The sequence below is a fragment of the Canis lupus genome, chromosome 19 (assembly GCF_048164855.1).
Source record: "Canis lupus baileyi chromosome 19, mCanLup2.hap1, whole genome shotgun sequence".
Classification (NCBI taxonomy): domain Eukaryota; kingdom Metazoa; phylum Chordata; class Mammalia; order Carnivora; family Canidae; genus Canis; species Canis lupus.
Window position 1 is genome coordinate 3,777,337 of NC_132856.1, and position 23,694 is coordinate 3,801,030.

At 43.3% G+C, this 23,694-nt stretch overlaps 1 protein-coding gene across 10 annotated transcripts in view; it reads left to right on the top strand.

Moving 5' to 3' along the window:
* The window catches only part of EEFSEC (eukaryotic elongation factor, selenocysteine-tRNA specific), a 266,019-nt gene that overhangs the window by 98,870 nt on the left and 143,455 nt on the right, over positions 1–23,694 (top strand). For all 10 annotated transcript variants that reach the window (XM_072784897.1, XM_072784892.1, XM_072784900.1 and 7 more), the window contains exon 2: positions 9,479–9,686. In XM_072784897.1, coding sequence (XP_072640998.1) covers positions 9,499–9,686 — 188 coding nt within the window. In that variant the 5' untranslated portion in view covers positions 9,479–9,498. The remainder of the gene's footprint in view (positions 1–9,478; positions 9,687–23,694) is intronic.

Consider the following 23,694-nt stretch of genomic DNA (forward strand, 5'->3'; position numbering starts at 1 on the left):
GTGCATTCGCACTTTTGATGGCTGTTGCCAGGATGGCCTCCAAAGAGGTTTTGTCAGCACATGTCCCAGATGGATAGGATTATCTGTCTCTCCACACCCTTAGTGGCAAGGTGTCGTCAGTGTTTGGAGGGATGACGTTGCCCTGCAGTGGCAGAGCCTGACTTTGAATTTTGGCTGTTTCTTCCCAGTCCTGTGACCTGATCTCATCTCTAAATGGGGATAATGATGCAAGGTTGTGTGGAGGGCTCTAAGAGTCAGTGTGTGCACTCAGCAGCACCTGGCAGCACCAGGGCTTCCTACTCATTTGGCCTTTTGATTGTGGTGTTATTTTGTCAACCCACCAGGTGAAAACTAGGGTCTTAGCGGCATTTTAATTTGCATTTTTCCTGTTATTATGAGGTAGGGCATCTTACATGTCTGAGCTCTTTGTATTTCTTTTCTTTGCCCTTGCTGCTTGTCTGACATCCCTCCAACCACTCCACTCTCCTTGCTGGTCCTCAGACACCTGGACACCCTGACACACCACGGAGTCTTTGGCCCAGCCCCTCCCTCTGCCTGGAGTAGCTCCTCTCCTGGTTAACTGCCAGTCCCTCTCCTGAGTCCTGGCTCAAATATCCCCGTCTCAGTGAGGCTCATCCTGACAGCCTGAATTAAAGTTGTAACCCTCCTGCCTCCTGTACATTCCTAAGCTTTCTTTTTCCCCAGAGACTTACCGTCCGCCCCCTTCTGTGAAACTCATGTATCATATGTGCTGGTGGCATCTAGCCTTACTTCACTGGCTGGTGAGTCCCTCTTGTAAGGGGTAAGGACCGTCATCTGTCCTAATCTCTGCTGTGCCAAGCACCAGTCTAAGATCTGGCAAGGAGGAGGTGCTCAGTGAATATGCTTAGTGTGAGCTGTCTGTAGAGATTGTTGCCCTTTTTGGTTGGATCATTGCCCTTTTTATCAGCAGTTTGAAGAAGCTTTTTAACTATTAAGGAGAGTAGTCCTTTGTGGGTAGTGTGTCTAGTCATGTTGGCCTTTATCGTATTTTTGTCCATGTAGAAATATTTGACTTTTATGTTTTTGAATTTGGCAATCTTTTGTTTTTATTATTTTCTTTTTCTTTTATATGTTTTGGGGTTTTGTGTCTTACCTAGGTAGGGTTCTTTTGTTTTGTTTTACTTTTTTAAGATTATAAACAATTCTTTCACGTGTTTTCTTCCGACTTTTATGGTTTTATATTTTTTATGTTTAAAGCTTTGTCCTTGGGAATTTATTTTGATGTAATGTGGGAGGTAGAGCCTCTAGACGCTGCCCGCTGTCCCCAGGTCTCCCGTTGACACAGGTGCGCAGGGAGGCTCGGCAAAGGAAGGCACCTTACCCAGGATCTCACAGCCAGGGCGTCTCATTCCGCACCACCACCTTCTCTCAGCTCTGCGGGTGTTTTACCATGAGTCGCCAGTGTTTATTGTTTTTTGGCTTTTCTTCGTTTTGGCGGGAGCCCAGCACCACTATTTGTCTGCTGTCTTGTCCGCAGCTGTGTATTTGTTTCCTAAGTCTCTTACACGGACTCTCTTTGTTGTTTTCCCTGTTCTCCACTGCTAACATCGCTCCCGTTGTTCTCCTCCCCATCTCTTTAGGTGCTGATGAATGCTTCCTCTTCCTGCCTCCTGGAGGCCCGTGCCTCTGGTTTGGGATGTATCCTCTAGGACTAGGAGGCTGGCAGTTTGCCTTTGCACCCTGTCTGCACACCTTCCTCCTCCCCCACTCAGGGCCTTTCCTGTCTGCTCTTCGGGATGCCAGAGGGTTTCCAGGAGACTCCGCCATGGCCAAGAGGCAACTAGTAATAGAAAAGAAAGAAATTTTGGAGTTAGTTAGCCCTGGGTTCTAGCCCTACCTCTCCTGTTTACTGCTGTGTGACTGAGACCTCCGATTTCTCTTTATTAAAATAGGAGTCTCCTCCTCACAGGATGTAGTAAGAGCAGAGCTAACACATAGCAAGCAGGACTCATGAACCCATTTGCCTGTTAGGAGCCTCGCTGATGGCATCGGTGCCAGAGCATGAAGCCGTAGGGAGTTGTGGGCAGAAGGAGGGTTGTGAATGCATTGTGGGATCTTGATGACTTACTGAAGATGTCCTGTCCTGCCTGCCCAGGTTCTCCGGCTTAGGTGTCTACCTGCTGGTCTGGTGGAATTCGGCAGGACGTTTGTGGAGGAACCTACCTTTGCAGTCTGAGTTAGAACAATGAGGACTTCCTGCCCATTGGTGGCCACAGTGCTCTGGGCTATTGGCTGGCACTCACCAGTGCCTCCTGGGAGGGGCTTCGAAGACACTGCTGGATTGGGGGAGGTATTGTTAGTATTTGTTCCATGTTGCCATTAATACTCTCCCTTCTTCTTGGCCTGGGTGCCTTTGTGGGAAGAGATGGCCCCTTTTGAGCTTTTACTGTGCTGGGCATCCTGACACAAGTACGACATGATAGTAGCTTATGTTTATTGAGCTCTTAGCATGTGCCATGTGCTGTGCTAGTGGCTCCTGCCCCTTAAAGGTATGGTCTCTGGGTCAGCATGCTACAGGGGAGGGATCCCAGATTCCCAGAGGTCAGGAGGTTCACTTGCCTGAGTCTGTGCAGCTGGCAGGGGTGAAGCTGCGCCTGGACTTGGGGGCTTGCCCCTACGACTCCCTGCCTCCTACTTGGCCCTCCAGGTTGGCCTTCCAAGCTGCTGCTGCTTTCTTCCCACTAAAGGGCAGTACCCCCTCTAAAGATTCCTTTGCTCACATGCCCCATGTGCAAGTATGCCATCCTTCTGGGCTGTCTCCTGTATCCGTGTCTGAGATTTTCCATCAGGTCAGGAAAAATCAAAGTAGAGTTATTGTCCTGTTTTACAGATGAGGAACTAGAGCTCAGAAATGATAAATAGTGTGAAGAAACTTCCTTTGTCTGAAGGTGTTCATGAAAACAATCATCTCGTAGGAACGAGGGTCATGGGCCCTGGAGCCTCCTCTGGGGACTGAGACCTCCTTTGGCTTTCTGGTCCCCCACTGGAGGGTCTGGACTGCTCCAGCCTGTTGGACTCCTGGCATATCTTGCAGTGTGCGAAGTGACCCTGGTGGTTGTGATGCAGCATGGGACGTTGTGAAGGTGACTCAAGGGAGGGAGGCAGGTACTGAAGGAACAGGCAGGGTGGGTGAAGAAAGGAGCTGGCAGACAGTGTGTGCCAGTCAGACATGCCGCCCATGCCTGGGCCCACGTTCACCATGGGGGCCCCCATGCCTGACCATTCTGTGAGCTCTTCCTTCTCCACACTCGGTCAGTCACCTCCCTCCTTTGTCCACCTGTGTTTGCCCGGGGGTGTCCTGGATAGGTGGGAGCAGTCTGAGTGTAGGGCTGGGCTGAGCACTGGCAGCCCAAAATGCAGCTCCACTTATGGAGGGCCCAGCGGGCCTTTGGGCAGCCTCTTGCAGTGAGCATCTTTGTTTAGATTCTGATTTACAGATGAGGAAGTGGAGGCCCCTGCTGGGGCAGTGGTTTGAATGCCTGGTTGGGTGCCTCCAAGCCCTGCTCTTGCGTCTTGGCTCCCCTCCTGCACATTGACCTTTGCTAAGCCCCTTCCAGACTGTCTGATTCTGTGTTGAGGAGGGCAGGACAGGTATCCCTGGTACACAGTTATACACTCTCCTGTGCCAGTAGGAAGCTGAGAGGGAAACTGGACTTTGGGGGAAAGTATGCAAAGGGAGGAAAGCTAAAATGCACAAAATGGTCACATACCTGAGTGGACTCTCTGTAAGGGGTCTGAATGGCCCCGATGTGGTGGAAGTCTTGACACCTCCTGGCAGAGAGTCAGGGCCAGGATAGGTGAGCCCGTGTTGGTGTCCAACCAACCCCTAGCTAGATAGCTTGGGGCAAGTTATTTAACCCGCCTGAGCTCAGTTTTCTTGCCCCTAAAATGGGAAAACAAGGAATATTTTGAATAAATGAATACAAACAATAGCAATAATAATGACATCTTGGGATTGCAGAGCTGCAGCCCCTCCTCCCACCCTGGAAGGGGGACTTCTGACACCTGCTCTGCTCTCCTGCAGCCTCCACAGGGGCATGTGTGTGCATCCCCACCCACATACAGGGCGAGTGCTTCACTCTGGATGCAGGATTGCTCAGGGACACAGGATGCTGTGGTAGAAAGAAGTCAGTGGGACCAAATTCACTTTGCTCCAACTGAGTCATTGCTTCTGACCTTGACTTGGTCACTTCACCTCTCTGACCTTTGGTTTTCTCGCGGCAAAGTTGAGGTGCAATTAACATGAGAAGCAAATACCATGTGCATGCCACAGTAGGAGTTGTAGATGGAGAAACAGTCAGAGCCCCCCAGGTATCAAGGATTTCTTACTGCCGAGGTGCTGTTCTGAGCCCTCCCCATGGGCTGACTCCTTTAGTCTTGGCTGCAGTCTGCTGACTGGGCTCGTCCTTGCCCTCAGGCACACGAGACGCTGAGGCACACGGAGGTCTGATGCATTTGGCACATGGGTCATATTAATAGCAGGATAGAAATGGCCAGTACAGTTTTATATATTTTTTAAAGATTTTATTTATTTATTCATGAGAGACACACAGAGAGGCAGAAACATAGGCAGAGAGAGAAGCAGGCTCCCTGCAGGGAGCCCTACTACGTGGGACTCAGTCCTGGGACCCCAGGATCATGCCCTAGGCCGAAGGCAGGCGCTCAACTGCTGAGCCACCCAGGGGTCCCCAGTTTTATATTGTGGATGACAATGTATTTAAATTGTTTATTGAATATTTAATAAGTCACCAGTTAAAAATACATTAACAATTTTTTTAACTTGGTAGTATTTTTTCCTTTTTAGGGTGCTCATAGCTTTTGATTAAAAAATTGAATTTTGATTAAAGATCTGATTTTGAGGTTGCTAAAATCTTTAAAATTTTATGTTCAGTTTCTCCGGCTGAAACATTTTTTTTTCCTAAACACACATTTTTGTTCTTCAGTCCCAGAAGGAAAATTACATCTGACAGATAACTTACACTTTGTTAAATGCTGACCTTTGTAAGTTTTTCTTTATTTTTATTTTTGAAGTGATTAAGATATATAATCTACAGAATTGGAAATTGTAACTTTTTAAAGTACTGAGAAACTTTAACCCTGTTATAATTATTCTGCAAACTTTTAAAGGGATCTATAGTCAGAACGAGTAGATGAGAGGCTCTGATATACTGAAAAATATAGAGGGTCATTTGTAAGCTCCAACTTCCTGACTGGTGTTTCCCGCCCACTCGCTTGCTGTGCCCCTCTCGTCTCAGAATGGTTTCCTACTCTGGGTTCGTGGGAATTGGGAAGGACACTGTTTGATTCATTTTGTGGAAATACTGGGGATTTTGAAAAAGACAAGACGGGCTAGTTATGTCACTTCCTGTCGTCTGATCAAAAGTTTGATGAAGAAATGGGAGTAACTGAGAGCTGCTGCTGGGCTGTGGGTTCTCAGTGGGGCCTGTCAAGTCGCTGTGACCTCTACTCTCCTTAGAAGTGCCTGTTGTTGGCTGCACTACAGCTGGGCTGCTCCAGAGCCTGGCCTCTTGGAGCAGAGCTGTGTGCTCCTCACAACAAAAGGGACTTATAGCTGCTGGAGTAAGACTATAGAGGAAATCCTGACTGGCCCCGGTGTTTGGATCCCATCTGCACTTGTCTTCCTGGGTCTGTCCGGCCAAGTTTCATTTCTATCCCCAGGATCCCAACAGGCATAAGTGAGATGTGCTAACTGCATGGAATGAATATGGGAGTCCTTCCCCTTTAGCCACCAGGCCCAGACAAGACATTTCTGGGTAGTTTTACATACCAATAGGGAATTGAATCTCTGAAAAGGAACGGAATCAGGAGTGGGGGGACCTGTCATTTGCTCAGTTCATTCCAACAAAGATTGCCCAAGCTGTGCCTGAGCTGGGTCCTGTGCTGGATGCTATGAATCCAGATATTCAGCCCAGGCTGTGGTCTGTAAGCTCTGAGCTTTGGGGTGGGCAGGGACCAAGGGCCAGGGGTGAGTGAAGTCTGAGTACAGGGGCAGGAGCAAGAGTAGATCAGGGAAGGGTAAGAATAATCATGGGATGTGCCTTGATTCTTAGTGTAAAGCAAGGAGTGGGTGAGGACTGTGGGACAGGAGGCCGGGGTGGGACTGGGTGCCCTTGGCAAAAGGACAGGCCCTCTGGCACATAGGTGAGAACAGGCGCCAGGGTTCCCTCTCTAGCACCCTATTTACCAAGTGACAAGGGCAGCCACCGAACTTCTCATCTGTACAGTGGGGTTGGTGATCGTTCAGGTTAGGTAAGGGATAATGTTTAGATTCTAGAAGGAGCCTGGGCAGTTGGAATTATTCTTGAAAAGTCCTTAAGTCATCCGTGGGATAGAGTAGGCTTGGGTTTGTAGGCACAGCTTTGCCCACTAGAGTTGAGGGTCACCTAGTCGGGTGCTAGGACCATTTTGTGTGAAGGTGGCTTTCCAGTCTTCTCAGAGAATGGCTCACAGGCTGGGAACCCAGCACACGCCTCCTCCCACTCACCTTTAGGCTTTGTCCCCTCCTGCCTCAACACCTGGCCACACTGTATCCCTGGGACGGTGGCAGGTTTGCTTGTGATGGGAGGACTTGGGGAGAGGTCACATCTTCTGGAGTGGGATAGGCTCAGACTCTGTGTGTGCATTCTTGGGTGCATGCATATGCCCCTCGGGCAGGGCGGGGAGCACTGAGAAGGGCTCTGTGCAGGAGTGTGGCTGGATTGCAAGTTAGAAGGAGGGCCCAAAGCCACACCACGGAGTTCCCTTTCAGTCAGAGGACAGCAAGGGTTCTTAGCAGGAGAACAACACTGTCAGATCAGTGTTTTATTTCTTTTTCTATTTATGTATTTAACATAATTTTATTTAGTGAATAGTACACACCCCTGTTTAAAATGAAAAGGTATGGAAGAGGGGTACCTGAGTGGCTTAGTTGGTTAAGTGTCTGGCTCTTATTTCAGTTCAGATCATGATCTCAGGGTCTGGAGATTGAGCCCCATGTCAGGCTGTGGGCTTAGTGGGGAGTCTGCTTGAGATTCTCTCTCCTTCTGCCCCTCCCTACTCATGTGCATGAGTATTCTCTCTCAAGTAAATAAATACATCTTTAAAAAAAAAAAGGTATAGAACATGCAATTAGGTTTCCTTCTTACTCCATCTCGTATCTGTCACCTAGCTCCTTTCCCAACAGACAACCAAAAGTTGTTTCTTTTGCACTCCTTCAGACATGTTTTATGGGTATGGAAGCAAACACTCATACACAGCACACATACACACACACCTTTTCCTCTTTTTTTTTTTCCTTTTCCTCCTTTTTAACACATATTACATTGCTCTGCCCTTTGTTCCTCTCATTGTCTCCACCTTGGAGACTATTCATAGTAGTATATAAAGAGCTTCTTTGTTCTTTTTCATGGCTGGATAGTATTCTTTGTGGATATAGCATTATTTATTTTTAACATGTTCCCTACTGATGGACACTTACATGGTTTCCAGCTGTACCTACAACAAACATGCACATGTATGTGGGCTTGGCTCGGCCAAAGATGACGTGAATTCTGATAGCTGGTTGTAAATTGGCTTTCACAGAGGTTGTACTCATTTAACCTGGCTCAGTGTATGAATCAGTCCTATAGTTGTAGAAAGTTCCTTTCTGGGAGGCTGTTTGGATTTCAGAAGGACAAGTCCTAGGGGAAGGATAAGCCCTTTCCCATTAGGGAGTGGCTGACGTGGGCTTGACATGCTTCATGGGGTTTGGGGCCACAACAGAGATGGATGCCAGAGGTGAGTTGGTGATTTGGTAGATATGAGAGAGAGTCTTATCAGATGAAGTTTTTAGGCCTCCGTTGTTTAAAAAGTGTAGATGATAGAACCAGCATATCCCTACCTGCCTTATGGCTGTAGCAGAGGCCTAGGCCTGATAAGATGAGGGAGATGCCAGTGCTGGCTGTCGTGAGCACCAGCCAGCCCTCCATTCCTACCCCCAGGCCCCTTTGACCACACCACCACTGAGATAGGGTGAAGTAGAAGAAGTGGCTGGGGAGGGCAGAGCAAAGGGGCAGGGAGGATGGCTGGGACACTTTGAGGTCTTCCTAGAGTCAGAGGCACCTACTGTTTTTCCTAGGGAAGGCTAGAGGGAGCTTTGCAGGTCAGGAGTGACCAGGGAAGATGCTTCAGCAGTGGAGCCAGGCTCCTTGGTATCTGGTGGCCTTTGGTGCCAATTGGTCTAGAGCAAGTAGCCCCGTGACTCTGAGTCCCATCCTCATCTGAAACATTGGCTGTGAAGATGAAGTGATTGACTAGCACACATGGTAGATGTGCCAACAGAAAAGACTGTCCTCCTTGCCTTCCCTCCCTTCCTAGGAGTGAGCTTGGGTCATGAGTCACCCATGGAACAGTTTTCCTTGGTTTCACCATGATGATAAATTGCTCCTGAAAATCCCTCCTGGGGCAAACGGGAAAATAATCTACATATTCCTGTATCCCCAAAATAACACCTTTTGTTGTTGTTTGTTTTGTAAACTACTTCAAATCCTGTTAAAAAGGACACATTCCCTTCATTGGCTAACATTGGTTTTCCTAACATGGATCAGGGCAGTTTCCTTTCATTGACTCCTTTGTAATTCGTCCCTCTGCTGTTGTTCAGCCCAGGTGTGGCTGTGTATTTAGGGCATACTCACAACTCGGCATGCATACATATGTCTGGAATGCACACATGCACAGCACACATATATATACACATGCACACACACATACTTACATGTGGTATTCAGCATTGAGGTAGCTGAACCTTGGATTGCTCCTACCCTATCTGAAAGAGCAGGAGCCTCCCATTCAGAATGGAAAGGATAAAAGAAGTGAATAGATACAATGCAGTCATGGGTGGGAGGATCATGACTAAACCCATCTACTGTGAGGAGAAGACCCAGGAGCCACAGAGGAGACAACCTCCATGCCTCCCCATTAGTTTTCCAGTCTTTTAGTCAGCTGTCTTGGCAAGGCCAAATCTCTAGGCATTTGCCAAGTCTAAAACTAAGCTTTTTACTGCTTGGATGTTTTTTCCTAGGTAGGATGGAATGAAAATGAGAGATTAGAAGCAGTAAAATGGTGTGGGTTTTGGGGTCCCTCAGCCCTGCTGCATGCTGGCTGTGGGGTCCTGGGTGAGCTCTAAGTATTTCATGGGCCTCAGTTTCCTCCTCTCCAGATGAGGTAACATGCCCATTCCTCATGGTGGTCATAAGGACTCAATGAAATCACATGTTTAGAGTCCCTCCCCCTTGGCTGGGGCTAGGAGGCATATGGTGGTCATTCATTTCCCACCCCACCCACTTCTATCTTAATGCTGTAATTTGGCTGGTTTTGCTTAACCTCAGACATCAGGCCACTTTCTGCAGTCTTCTCCCCCATTTCGTTTTCTAACCTTGTCTTCGCTCTCTCTTTGCAGGGGCCCAGATCATTGATCTGATGATGTTGGTCATCGATGTGACCAAAGGGATGCAGACCCAGTCAGCCGAGTGCCTTGTAATTGGGCAGATTGCCTGCCAGAAGCTGGTCGTGGTGCTGAACAAAATAGACCTCTTAGCTGAAGGAAAGAGACAGGCAGTGATTGATAAGATGACCAAGAAAATGCAGAAGACCCTGGAGAACACCAAGTAGGTTTGCTGTTGAGAGGAGTGTCCGCTTGTATAAGCTTCATTTCATTAACACAGATTGGGCAGGCAGGTGTCAGCCATAGGTCCGAGTAAGTGGGATCTTGCCTGGTACTTGCTCACGTCAGGGGTAAAGGCTAAGATGCTGTTGCAAGTGAACAAAAAAATACAGAAGCATAAGGAAACTAGAAGTTGATTTTCTAGGTAGTTTCCTAATGTGAACAGTTGAGGAGTTCTGCTCTGCACAGCATCCAGAAACTCAGGCTTCCTCCATCTTGCTGCCCTTCCACTATAGGGTGTGTCCTTGTCTATGTAGTCACTACTGTGTTCACAGGAGGGTCTGGCGTGTCAGGAATGCCCGGACCTGGAAGGGCCACACACCCTTCCCACAGGGTCTGTGAGGGAGGGAGGACTCAGTCCTGCCTGCTCATGTCACTCATGCCTTGGTGTTGGAGAGGCCAGGAGATGGAACTCTTCACCATTCCACTTAGCTGCAACTCAGTTACTGAAAGGTGGAAACTGATTTTGGTGGATGACTGGATGTTTCTGTCACAGAGGCTTGTAAAATTGGTTGGATGGGTGGGCAGACTTTGCTGTTGGGAGGGGAGACTGGGAAAGACGAGATCACCAAGGATCTCCATAGTATTTCACACCAACGAATTTATGATTTCGTCTCGCAAAAAGTAGGGAGTCCTTAAAGAGTCAGTGCAAGGAAGTGGCTGAAACGTTCCCGCATCCCTAGTGGCTGGAGGCAGATGGAAGCATGGCTCGGTGATGGTGATGGTGACGGGACTCAGGGGAGCAGAGGACAGACAGGGAGTGGCAGTGTAGTGGTGTTCCCACGGAGAGAAGTGTGGTCTGCATTAAGGCTATGGAGGGAGAGGGGGCAGACATGGGGAGACCTTTAACAGGAGAAGCAACAGGACTGTCAAGTGATTGACTCTGCTTACTGTCCGTGAGGACAGGTCCATGGGGGCAGAACGGTGGCAGCACTGCTGGGCAGCTTGGGGGCAGGAGGGGTGTGGGGACTGTGGCAAGCCACCCGCTTGCTCAGGCAGCCACAGGAGTAATGAACTCTGATGTGGTCAAGAAAATGAGAAAATGTCCTTGTTGAGCACAGAGTGTTGGCAAACCTCATTGTTTTATCAATTCCTCTCTTCCTCCCCGGGCCAGCGCCTTTTGATCAATACTAAATAGCGGTCACTGGGAGACAGTGATGCTTCCTCTTTGCTATGCAGCCCGAGACAATATCCTGCTCCTGCCACCTCTCCTTCTCCTGCTTGTGGAGGGCAAGCAAGTAGAAGAGTGTTTTTGTTTCCCCGTCATAAAGATTGATATGCCTTCCCATTTATGATTTTTTTTTTCAGATCCAACACCTGCAGCTCTCCCTCAGAATTCTCAAGTTGGTTAAATTAAAGCTCCAGGCCTGTGAATGGGCCAAATATGTCATAAAAGATTTCCTTGCGCTGCCTTTTGTTAGCAAAATTCATCAATCTGATAATATCGACACATTTAGATAAGTGTTGCATAAGAATTCAGACTTTGTTATTCCCAACGGAAGTGGATATGAGACTGTAAAAAGGAAGATAAAAAATTATATCTTCTTTTTAGTGAGTTATTTGATCTCCCTGCCGTTTTATTTACTTGTCAGAAAGGGGAGAACAGGTCCTTTGGACTCCTGCATAAAAACCCAATACAATGTCAGTATCATCTGCTATATAAACAGGACCTTCTGAAAAAAAAAAAAAAAAAACCGGACCTTCTGGGAAGGGCTTGGGATACTATTAAGGGCAAATTAATATGAACTGTTTCGATTGGTTAAATTTAAGACAAATTCTCACTTGCATTTTTAATTGCTGTTCCTATTTTAATTTATTGCTTGGAGGTCAAATTATGGACTTTATCACACATCCAGGGGAGCTTGTCTCCTTGAACTCTCTTCTGTCCTTGCTCAGTGCCCTCTGGGTTGGTATCCCATACAGGAGGACGGCCCCTGATGGGCTGTAGCGGCAGGTCAGCCCCCCCACCCCAGACCAAGTTGAGGAGAATGTTAGCTTTCACCTCTGTGACAGAGAACTTGAATTATTTTAAGAGACTATTTCCTTTCTTTATGGTCCCCTGTGAAGTAAATCCTTTGTAAATGCTGATCCAGCTGTGAAGAAACTTGCTACCTAAACTTGAAGCCTGTTAAGAACATAACTTATTTTTTTCCTATCTAAAGAGTAATTGAAAGAAAATTGGAAACTAGAGAAAAATGATTAAAAGAAAGAGGAAAGCCATCCAGAGATTTCTTTTCTCAGAATAGCTGCTGACATTTTAGGTTTATTTCATTCCTATCTTTTCATTGTTTCATATAACCCCCTCCCCCCACTTTTTTCCTCCACATTATTCTGATTGTAGTAAAATCTGCATGACATAATATTTATTATTTTACCCATTTGCAAATATACAATTCACTGGCATTAAATACATTCACAAAGCTGTGTACCCATCACCATTGTCTCTGCCTAAAACTTTTTCAGCGTCCCCAACATAATTTCTGTACCCATTAAACCAGAACTCCCCCTTCCCTCCTCGCCCCTCCTCCTGCACCCTCAGCAGCCTTTATTCTGCTTTCTGATTCTTTGACTTTGCCTATTCCAGGTACCTTATAAATGGAATCTTGTATTTGGCTTTCTATGTCTGGCTTATTTCCCTTAGTCTAATGCTTTCAGGGCCCATCCATGTTGCAGCACGTGTTGAAATGTCACTCCTTTAAAGTAGAATGGTGTTCTGTTATGTGTATGGTGTTCTTGTTTCCTTTAGGTTATTGTGAATAATGCTATCTGAACAGGTGTACAGATATCTATCCCAGTCTCTGCTTTCAGTTCCTTTGGGTCTGTACCTAAGAGTGGAATCACTGGGTCATGTGGTAGTTTTATGTTTAGCTTTTTGAGGAATCACTAAACTATTTTCCACAGTGGCTGGGCCATTTTACATTTCCACCAGCAGTGTGTTAGCATTCCAGTTTCTCCACATCCTTGCCAAACATCATCATTTTCCTTTTTTCTTTAATAGTTATACTAGTGGGTAGGAAGTGGTATCTCATTGTGACTTCCCCGACCTTCTTTTTGCTGGTTTTCCCCCTGAGATTTATTGAGAAATAATTGACATATATGAATATATAAGTTTAAGGTGTGACACCGTGATGGTTTGATTTACATATATTATGAAGTGATTATCACAATAGGTTTAGCTAACATCCATCTTCCCATAAAAATACAATAAATATAAAAGAAGGGAAAAAATGTTCTTGTGATGAGAACTCCTAGGACCTACTCTCAATACCTTTCTTGTGTATCATGTGGTAGTGTGAGCTACAGTCATCACATTGTACCTCATGTCCTTAGGACTTACTTATCTTATAACTAACTGTAAGTTTGTTCCTTTTGACCACCTCTAATTCTTGCTCCCCCAACCCTTTGCCTCTGGGGACCACACATCTCTCTGAGTTTTGTTTTTAGTGTTTTTGGTTTTGTTTTTTTTTAGATTCTGCAGATAAGTTGAAATCACACATTATTTGTCTTTCTTTGTCTGACTTATTTCACTTAGCATAATGCCTTTAAGATTCATCTGTGTTGTAGCAAATGGTAGGATTTCCTTGTTTTTTATGGATGAATGATATTCCACAACTTCTTTATCCATCCATTGATGGACATTTAGGCTGTTTCCATGTCTTGGCTATTATAAATAATGCTGCAGTGAACATGAGGGTGCAGATGTCTTTTCAAGTTAGTGTTTTCATTTCCTTTGGATATATTCCCAGAAGTGGATCATATGGTAGTTCTATTTTTAATTTTTTGAGGCTCCTCCATACTGTTTTCAACTACAACAGTTTATATTCGCACCCACAATGCACACAGATTCCCCTTTCTCCACATCTACACCAGCATTTGTTAACCTTTGATCTTTTTGGTGATGGCTATTCTAACACATATGAAGTCGTATCTTTTTGTGGTTTTACTTGCATTTTCTTAATGCAAGTGATGTCGAGCATCTTGCCATGTACCAGTTGGCCTTTTAGATATCTTCTTTGGAGAAATGTCTGTTTAGGTCCTTTGCCCGTGTTTTGATGGGTTTTTGTTGTTTTGTTGTTATTGTTAAATTGTAGGGGTTCTTTATATATTCAGGATATCAATCCCTTGTCAAATATATGATTTGCAAATGTTTTCTTTTATTCTTTAAGTTGACTTTTTACTTTCTTCATAGTGTCCTTGGAGGCACACAAGTTTTTAACTTTGATAAAATCCAATATATTTATTTTTTCTTTTGTTGCCTGTGTTTTTGGTGTTGTATCCATGATATTGTTGCCAATTCCAATGTCATGAAGATATTCCTCATTTTTTTTCCTAAGAATTTTATATTAGCTCTTAAGCTTAGGTCTTTCATCTATTTCCATATATGGAAATTTTTATATATAGTATAAGTTTATATGTGATGTAAGTTAAGAGCCCAACTTCATCATTTGCACGTGGATATCCCGTTTTCCCAGCACCATTTGTTGAAAGGATTGACTTTTCTCCCCTTTTACCCTTGTCAAAAATCAATTGATATGTGTATGGGTTTATTTCTGGGTTCTCTGTTCTGTTCCATAGGTCTGTGTATCTGCCCTTATGCCAATATCACACTGCTTTGTTTACATTTGTAGTAAGTTTCAAAGTTAGGATGTCATGTCCTCCAGCTTTATGTTGCTTTTCATATATATATATATATATATATATATATATATATATATATATATATATATGTATTTTTTTTTTTTTTGGCTAGTTGAGGCCCCTTGTAATTCCTATATGAATTAGAGGATCTGCTTTTCCATGTCTGCAAAAAATCGTTGTTGGAATTTTAATAGGGATTGCATTGAATCTGTAGATCACTTTGGGTAGTATGAAAATCTAAACAGTGTTAGGTAGAACACGATGCCTTTCCATTTGCTTAGATCTTCTTTAATTTTTCTAATCAGTGTTTTGTAGTTTTCATTATACAGGTCTTTCAACTTGGTTGGATTTATTCTTTTAAAAGCCATTATAAATGGAACTGCTTTCTTAATTTCCTTTTCAGATTAGTTTTTGTTGGAGTACAGAAACACAACTGATTTCTGTGTGTTGCTCTTGTACCCTGGGACTTTGCTGAATTCAGTTCTCCCTTTTAAACATATAGTTGTAATAATGAACTATGCATTTTTTATTTCTGATTTCATTATTTAACATTTTGTATAGCATTTCTTCATGTAACCATCACTCCACTGTAGGCCCTTTAGATTGGCATGGGTTTTCCTTCTTGCAGATAAACATCCCTGGGGTGAACATCTTCAACCATCCTTAAATATTTTCTGTATTTTCAGGTTTTTTCCTTCTGAGACATTTCCAGGTGTCCAATTACTGGACCTAAGGGCACAAGTCCTTCTAAATCTGTTGTTGTATACTGACTGCCCTATTCTTTTCCAAAAGGGTTTGCACTATTTACACAGATATTTGCAGCTACCTTTGGTTTCCAATATTAAAATATATTTGAAACTTGGTAGGATAGAAATGGTATGTTACTCTTGTTTTAATATGTGATTCTGGGGACATTAAACATTTTTTCTTAGGTGTAGTTATATTAAACACTTGTGCTTTTGTGTGTTTGAATTAGGCCCATACATTTTGTCTATTTACCTCTTGCGATTTTAATGTTTTCTTTTTGATTTTCAGGAGTGTTTAATATTAACAAAGATGTTGTTATTAATTAACCCTTTGCCTATCGTGTTTGCTACAAATAAGTCTTCAGCATTTTTTGGTTGTCTTTCCATTTTAGTCGCTTTTTTGACATGCAGAATTTTCTAATTTTTGTGTAGTCAAACTCTTTGATTGTTTTTCTTTGTGATTTCTTGATCTCTAAAAGCATTTAAAATTACTCTTGCATAAGCATTTATCGATGTTAACAGAAATCAAAATAGAAGATAAAAATGTACCTACAATCTCCTTAGTACATCAAATTAAAGTTTTCTCTCCCTAGGATCCCTGTCAGTCTTCCCACATGTACATAATTTGAGGTAGTTGTTATCACAACATTGACACTGTTCTGTGTTCTAGGCTTTTCTGTTTATTTTCCCACTAAATGTTATCATCTGACAGCATCCTTGATGTGTCTTTCTCTCAGACTCCCTCTGTGTTTCCTCCTGCTTTTTAAACACTTTCTCTTTCCTTGTTTCAGTTTTAGCCAAGGCCATCTGCTGAGAACCCACCCTGGGCTCCCTTGGCCCTGCCTCCCTCTCTGGGATTGGGTGGAATGCCAAATCTCAAGTGACTTGGGCTGTTGCCCAGTTGATTTACAAGGTGTGCATTTCAAAGTAGCTTTGTGGCTGACTAGCTGTGTGGTCTTGGGCAACTCACTTTATCTTTCAAGTTGGCATTTCTTTTTTAAAATCGGAGCTGATAAGTTTAGCCTCACAGCATTTGTTATAAGGGATTGTTTGGTGGCACATAGTAGGTTCTTAGCAATCACAGCTGTAAGGTGTAGAGTACTTACTATGTGCTTGGCACTGTACCAGGGATCCCCTTAGGGGCTGCTGAACTTCACTGTACCAGGGATCTCCCATATACAGTTTCCCTGGGGGAAGGGATTGAATTTTACTATTTGAATTTCACTATTCCAAGCCAAAAACTTACACCAGCATCCCCTACTTTTCAAATTTTGCATTACACCACTTTGCTTTTATGAAAGACCTACCTTATTAGTACTTGTTGTTGTTTTTTTTTTTTTTTTTTTTTTTTGCTAACTGAAGGAAATCCAGAAAGGATTTTTGTTTTTATGAAAAAAGGTGAAAAGCAACAATAGTGTACAGCATCAGCTTTGCAGCAAGGGAGTGCTGCGCATACCCCAAGCAGTGAGAGTGGCACGTCCAAGCTCCTTCCCAGGAACTACACTCAGCATCTCAACATCAAGCCACCATCACTTTGAGCTGTGTCTGTGAGCAATCTGTGCTTTGTGTCGATTTATTTTGTGCATCTCTTAGTAGATGTGTCTTAAGGTATCAGAAAAGCCTAGGAGAGGTTATTTTTTGGGCCTGGAAACACTCATTTTTCCATATAAATGAAAGTTAATTGCTTTTTCACTTTATCCCATTTTGCTTTACAGAAGGTTTCGTAGGAATAGCCTACTTTCAGAGAGTGGAGAAACTTGTACTCTTTTTGTTTATGTCTTTTACACAAATTATACACACACACACACACACACACACTTTTGTTTTTAAACTTATCTTAGATCGTTTTTGTGTATTGTCGAAGGTCAGCCTGCATGCACAGTCAGCATGTCTGGGCTTGGTTGGAACCATGATATACCACAGCTGTGAGGGGAGTCTGGAGGAGGTGGTGGGTGCTGGGAACAGGAGAAGCACTTGAATGTGCTCCAAGTCAGCTCCTGCCTGCACTGCTGAGCTGTGGGGCTGGGCACAGGGCTCTTCCTGACATCTCTGGTTGGAGTCTCTTGTGCTCCTAGAACCCAGACACCAGTCTGGATCTGAAACTCAAGGCAAGAGGGGCCTCTTGTCCCCTTAGGGGCTGCTGAACTTTACTTCTGCCTCTAGAAGCCAGAATCCTCAGTGTGTGGCATGTTCAGGAAATGAGCAAGGCCAGCTTCTCTTGAGCCTGGGAAAGGGCCAGATACTCAGCCCAATGCGCCTTTATGTTTTGTTACAATACATTGCCCAAAAGGGTTTGGATAAAAAATAATTGAATTTCCGAAAGCTTTATGGTTAATCGCTGGAATTCTCAGTGCACGCTTTTAGCCTTTTCTGTCCCTCTGGGCCTCAGGCTCATGGAGTGTAAGCAGAGATGATGCACATGTACTGGGCCTGGCTTGTGGTTGGGTCCCGGTTCACTGATTGCCGTGGCTGGAGTCTTCCCTGTGGACTGAGGATGGACTCTTCCTCTCCTCCGTCATGGGAGAGGCCTGGACTCTGGACTCCTACAGACCAGCCACTTACTCCCTGGGCCCCCTGGTAGCCCCGGGCAAGTCACTTGGCTTCTCTGAAAATAAGGGTCAGAGCCGCTTCTCATGGGGTATGGAGATCACACAAGAGCATGTAGCATGGTGCTATAGCACAGAGCAGCTTCCCTTCCTTTGCTTCTTTCTTTTTCTCTTGTGTTTCTTGCCTCCTCTGTCTCTCTTCCTTAGTGTTTTATTTCTTCTCTCACTCTTCCTTTCTTTTTCATGTTTTTTTCTCCCTCCTTCCCTCTCCAAAGTCTTTCCTTTATCTCTGGGCATTGGCCTTCCGAAGGCAAATATCTCAGTCCTGCCACTTCTGCAGGGGCAGCATGGTCTGTCTGAGCTGCTTTGGAGTTGATTGGTAAGTATGTCACAGGCCTAATTTGGAATCTTTCTGCGAACTTGTATCATTTTGTCACACTGACCTTTGGGCAGCCAGTGGCTCCTGAGATTGTTTAACTTGCTCTTTAGGGAACTCCAACTTGTCAGAGTTACTCCTTTCTTCCTAAAAAAAGCAAAAAAACAACCCCCAAAAACCTGATTTTTTTTTTTTTTAAATGGGCTTGCCTGCTTAGGCAGGCCAGGAGCAGTGTGGCATGGAATCAAGGACCAACTGAGCCAAGCCCCCCACATTCTAAGGAGTGTACCTACCATACATATACTTGGTCAGAAAAGACCAACTGCTGGAGAAATAACAGTGGGAGATTTACCTAGCAGTTCAAGAGAAGCGCTGACTTAGCTTCCTCAGAGTAGCATGGGAGCTTCTGAGAAGGTGAACTGGCTTCTTGCCTGGGAGTCAGGAATTTGACTTGGTTTTATTTATTTAATTTTATTTTTTTATATAGAGAGAAGAGTATGCGCTAGTGGAGGGGGGTACTGAGGGAAAGGGCAGGAGAAAATCGTAAGCAGTCTCCACACCCAGCATGGAACCCAATGCAGAGCTTGATCCCACCACCCTAATAAGATCATGACCTGAGCTAAAATCAAGAGTTGGACACTTAACCAACTGAACCACCTAGGTGTCCCTCAAATTGGTTTTAGAAGAACAAGTGATAATCAAGCAGCAGTGAGGTTCAAAATATGTGATCTAGCTCAGGGCACTGACCACTCAGAAGGGATGCAGACAGCTAGTGGCTGCCCTCGTTCTAAGCACTGTTTCTAGACTCCTGCCATGCTTACCACACATTAACTTTTTTGGTGTAGAAGACAATCCTGCAATGCAGGTCATGCTGTTTCCTGTAGGACAGGGAAGTGGAGGCTGAGTGAGGTGGAATGACAACTCAGCTGTGGATTGGAAATTAGTTCTAGGGTCTTAGGCTTCTTGCTCAAAATCCCATTCTCCATGCCTTGTCTCAGGTTACCTGTCACCAGGGTTAGGTTTGGATAGACAGTGAAAGGGAGGGAAGTGGGGGCAACAGTAGGATAGAGGTTGGCACTAGGCAGGAGCTTGAGTTTTTACCTGTGTTTCCAGGGGGTTCCTCACACTTTAAGGCAGTGTGAGGAGGCTGGGGCAGACCATAGAGGGCCTTGTGGACCAGCCTGGATGCTGGGGTTCATCCTGGAATAGTCATGGAGTCCCTGAAAGTGTGTCAAGGAAAAGGCTGATACCTCAGAGTTGTGTTACTGGAAGGTCATCATAGCCATGGTCAGTCCTGATATAGGGAGGGCCTGCACAGACCTTGGTGTGTAGGTGACTTGGGATGGTAAGGGCCTGATCCAGGGTGGAGCGTGTTGAGAATGAAAATCAGGGAATGGATTGGAGCCAGATCCTAAGAGAAGAACTGATCAAATGTAGTGACTGAGGAAGACAATGGTGACTCTGATGGTGACTTCAGAGTCCAAGGAAGTGTTGTTCCATGATCAGAAACCAGGGAGCAAATATTGGGAAAGTGCTTGCTGGCAGATGATGGTACATGACTACAATACCAGAAAGGGGCCTTGTCTGAAGACACAGATATAGAAACCATCCAGAGAGGAGCCTTGGCACAGGTCATCAGAGTGTAGGGAGCTCCTGGAGGACAGCAGTCCAGGGGGAAAAGAGCTTGACTCTCAAGGTGCTCTTGGGAGAGACTGCAGTAGATAGGGAAGAGAGAAGGGCCTTTTGGGGAAGTAGAGGCCCTTGATGGAGGGCCATGGGAATAAAGGGTTGGGGTTGTGGGTCAAGAGGGTGGGGAGCCAGCTAGCTGATGGTCAGACTGGGGGAGACTCTGAAGGAAGAACATTGACTTGACCACTGGAGAATTGCTGTTGACCTTTAGGAGCTTAGTTCTTTTCCGTGACCTTTTCCCCATTCCTGTTAGAGTTAGAGTTGGTACTCTCAGTTGGTGTCCCAATGGTTTGAGAGCCTTTTGTTTGTTGGGCAACCTTCATGGAGGCCAGCAGAGAGGAGATGATTTAATAAATGTCCCTGAGCTTGAAAGAGGATACAGAAGTGATGTGAGGAAATCAAGCATGAAGCAGAAGTGGTATTCAGTTTGAAATGTGAGTGGGAGGAGAAATTGAGGATTGATCGAAAGTGGGGGAGAGGTGTCAAGAAGAAGGGTTTCCCCTGACCCTAAGAGAAGAGAAATGTGGTAATATAGAAAAGCAGTGGACATAGGTCCAGAGGTGACACTGGAGGAGTTGGTGAAGGGAAGCTAGGGGATAGGGAGTCAGACAGGGGGTTCCTTTAAACATGGCAGGGATACCAGGTAGCAGTAGATTTTTTTCTTGGACTCTTGTCTTCTGTTGCCTCTTCTTGGACTGGGTCCTTTGTCCTGCTTCCCATTTGGGTACCAGAGTGGGGAAATGTAAAGGAATGGCCAAAGGTCTTGAGGAAGATGAAGAAAGGAATATTAGTCACAGCTTCACTTAGTTTCCCTCCTTTCCCTTATAAAGAGACTAATGTATTTAAAAGAATATTAGTTTATGGTTTTGGGGACACAGTGAATAAAGTTGTAATTTTTTGACATGAACAACAGAAAAGGATTGGGATCGGAGCTGTATAGAAATGGAATTTTTGTCTGTTACTGAAGTTAACCTGGTATAAATTCACACTAGAATATTATAAATTTAGGATGCTAAATCTCCTTGTTAGCCACAAAGAAAATAGCAATAGAATACAAACCCTTTCCCCCAAAAAAGAGAAAGAAAATTAACTGTTTCACTACCAAGCCGCCCCAAAACAAAAAAGACAATAATGCAAGAAATAAGAGTCAGAAAAACTATAAGGTGTATGGAAAACAAATAGCATAATGACAGAAGTAAGTCTGTCCTTATTAGTAATTTCTTTAAATGTAAATGGATTAAGCTCACCAATTGAAGGACAGAGATTAGTAGAATCGACAAAAACACATGGTCCAACTATATGTGCTCTATCAGAGGCTCACTTTAGATCCAAAGACATAAATAGATGGAAAGTGAAAGGACGGAAAAGAATATTCCATGTAAATAATAATCAGAAGAGAACAGGGATGACTAATATGAGGCAAAATAGATTTTAAGCAAAAAATATTACAAGAGACAAGGATGCTATATATTAATAAAAGGTCCAAAACAGCAAGAAGATATAGCAATTATAAACATTTATATGCCTAATGACAGACCATCAAAATACATAAGGCAAAAACTGACAGAATTGTTGGTAGAAATATTTCCAGAATAACAGTTACAGATTTCAATATCACACTCACAATAATGGATAGATTAACCAGATAGAAGATAAGGAAGGAAATAGAGGACTTAATGCAATAAATCAATTAGCCTAACAGGCATATACAGAACACTTGATCCAACAACTACAGCATACATATTTTTCCGACATGCACATGGGACATTTTCCAGGATAGACCATATGTTAAGCCATAAATTAAGTCTCAGTAGATTTAAAAGGTAGATATCATACAAAATATCTTTTCTGACCACAACAAGATGAAGTTAAAAATCAATAACAAAAGTAAGATGGGAAAATTCACAAATCTGTGGAAATTAACATACTTAAACAACCAATGGATCAACAATGAAATCATAAGGGAAATTAGAAATACTTAGAGATGAATAATAACCAAAACATAGGGACACCTGGGTGGCTCAGTGGTTGAGCATTTGCCTTTGGCTCAGGGCATGATCCTGGGGTTCTGGGATCGAGTCCCACATTGGACTCCTTGCATGGAGCCTGCTTCTCCCTCTGCCTTTGTCTCTGCCTCTCTCTGTGTCTTTCATGAATAAATAAATAAAAATCTTTAAAAAACCACAAAACACAATGTACCAAATTTATGGGATGCATGAAAGCAGTGCTACGGGAAAATTTTGTAGTTCTAAATTCTTACATTAAAAAATAAGAATGATATGAAATCAACACCTAACTTTACAACTTAAACTAGAAAAAGAGCAAACTAAATTTAAATATAGCATAGGGAAGTTAATAATAAAGATTAGAGAAGAGAAAAATGAGACAGAGAAAGAAAAACAATAGAGAAAATCAGGGAAATCAGAAATTGGTTTTGAGAAAGATCAACAAAATTGACAAAATGTTAGCTAGGTGGACTAAAAAGAAAAGTGAGAAGGCTCAGATTATTAAAATCAGAAATGAAAATGAGGACATTACTACTAATTATATAGACATTAAAAGGGGTATGAGAGAGTATTATGAACAGTTGTACAAACTGAGTAACCTAGATAAAACAGACAAAATCTTAGAAAAACAAAACCTATGAGGACTAAATCACAAGTATACTGACAATCTCTACACTTAAAACTATTAGGATTAAATCAGTACTCAAAAACCTCCTAGTAAAGAAAAGCCGTGGCCCTGACTGATTGGTGAATTCTAACATTTAAAGAAGAACTAACACCAACTCTTCTTAAAATTTTCCAAACAAATTGAAGAGGAGAGAACACTTTCTGACTCATCCTGTGAGGCCAGCATTACCTTGATACCAAAGCCAGACAGAGATACTACAAGGAAAGAAAACTTAGGACCCAAATCCCCTTATGAATATTAATGTAAAAATCCTCAGCAGAATGTAAAAAAAAACTGAATTTAGCAGCATATTAAAAGATTTATACACTGCAACTAAATGGGATTTATTTCTGGAATGCAAGGATGGCTCAACATACAAAAATCATTTAATGTAATACACTACATGATCATCTCAATTGATGCAAAAAAAGCATTTGACAACATTCAACACCTTTTCATGATAAAAACATTCAACAGACTAGGAAGGGAAGGAAATTAAAAATTACATCAATGTAATAAAAGCCATACATTAAAAATCCATAGCAAACATCATATGCAATGGTGAAAGACTAAGATTTTTTCCTTTAAGATCAGGAACAAGACAAGCATTACTACCTTTGCCACTTTTATTCAAGATAGTACTGTAAGTTCTAGCCAGAATAATTAGACAGGAAAAAGAAATAAAAGCATCCAGGTTGGAAAGGAAAAAGCAAAATGACCTCTTCATTGATGATATGTTCATATATGTAGAAAACTGCATATATTCTACAAAAACCTATTAGGGCTTATGAATGAATTTAGCAAAGTAGCAGGATACAAGGCCTATATGCAAAAATCAGTTGCATTTTTATACTCTAATAATGAACAGTCTGAAAAATAAATTATGAAAAGAATTCCACTTATAGTAGCATCAAAAAGAATAAAATACCTAGGAATCAACTTAACCAAGGAGGTAAAAACTTGTATAATGAAAACTATGAAACATTGCTGAAAGAAGTTTAAAAAGACATAAATAAGTGGGAAGCACATCTCATGTTCATGGATTGGAAGACTTAATACTATTAACATGTCAGTACTATCTCCAAGCAATTTACAGATTCAACATAATCCCTATCAAGATCCCAGTCACATTCTTTTTACCAAGATAGAATAACCCATACTGAAATTCATATGGAGTCTGAAAGTTCCCCAAATAGCTGAAACATTTAAAAAAAATATATATAGGGATCCCTGGGTGGCGCAGCGGTTTGGCGCCTGCCTTTGGCCCAGGGCGCGATCCTGGAG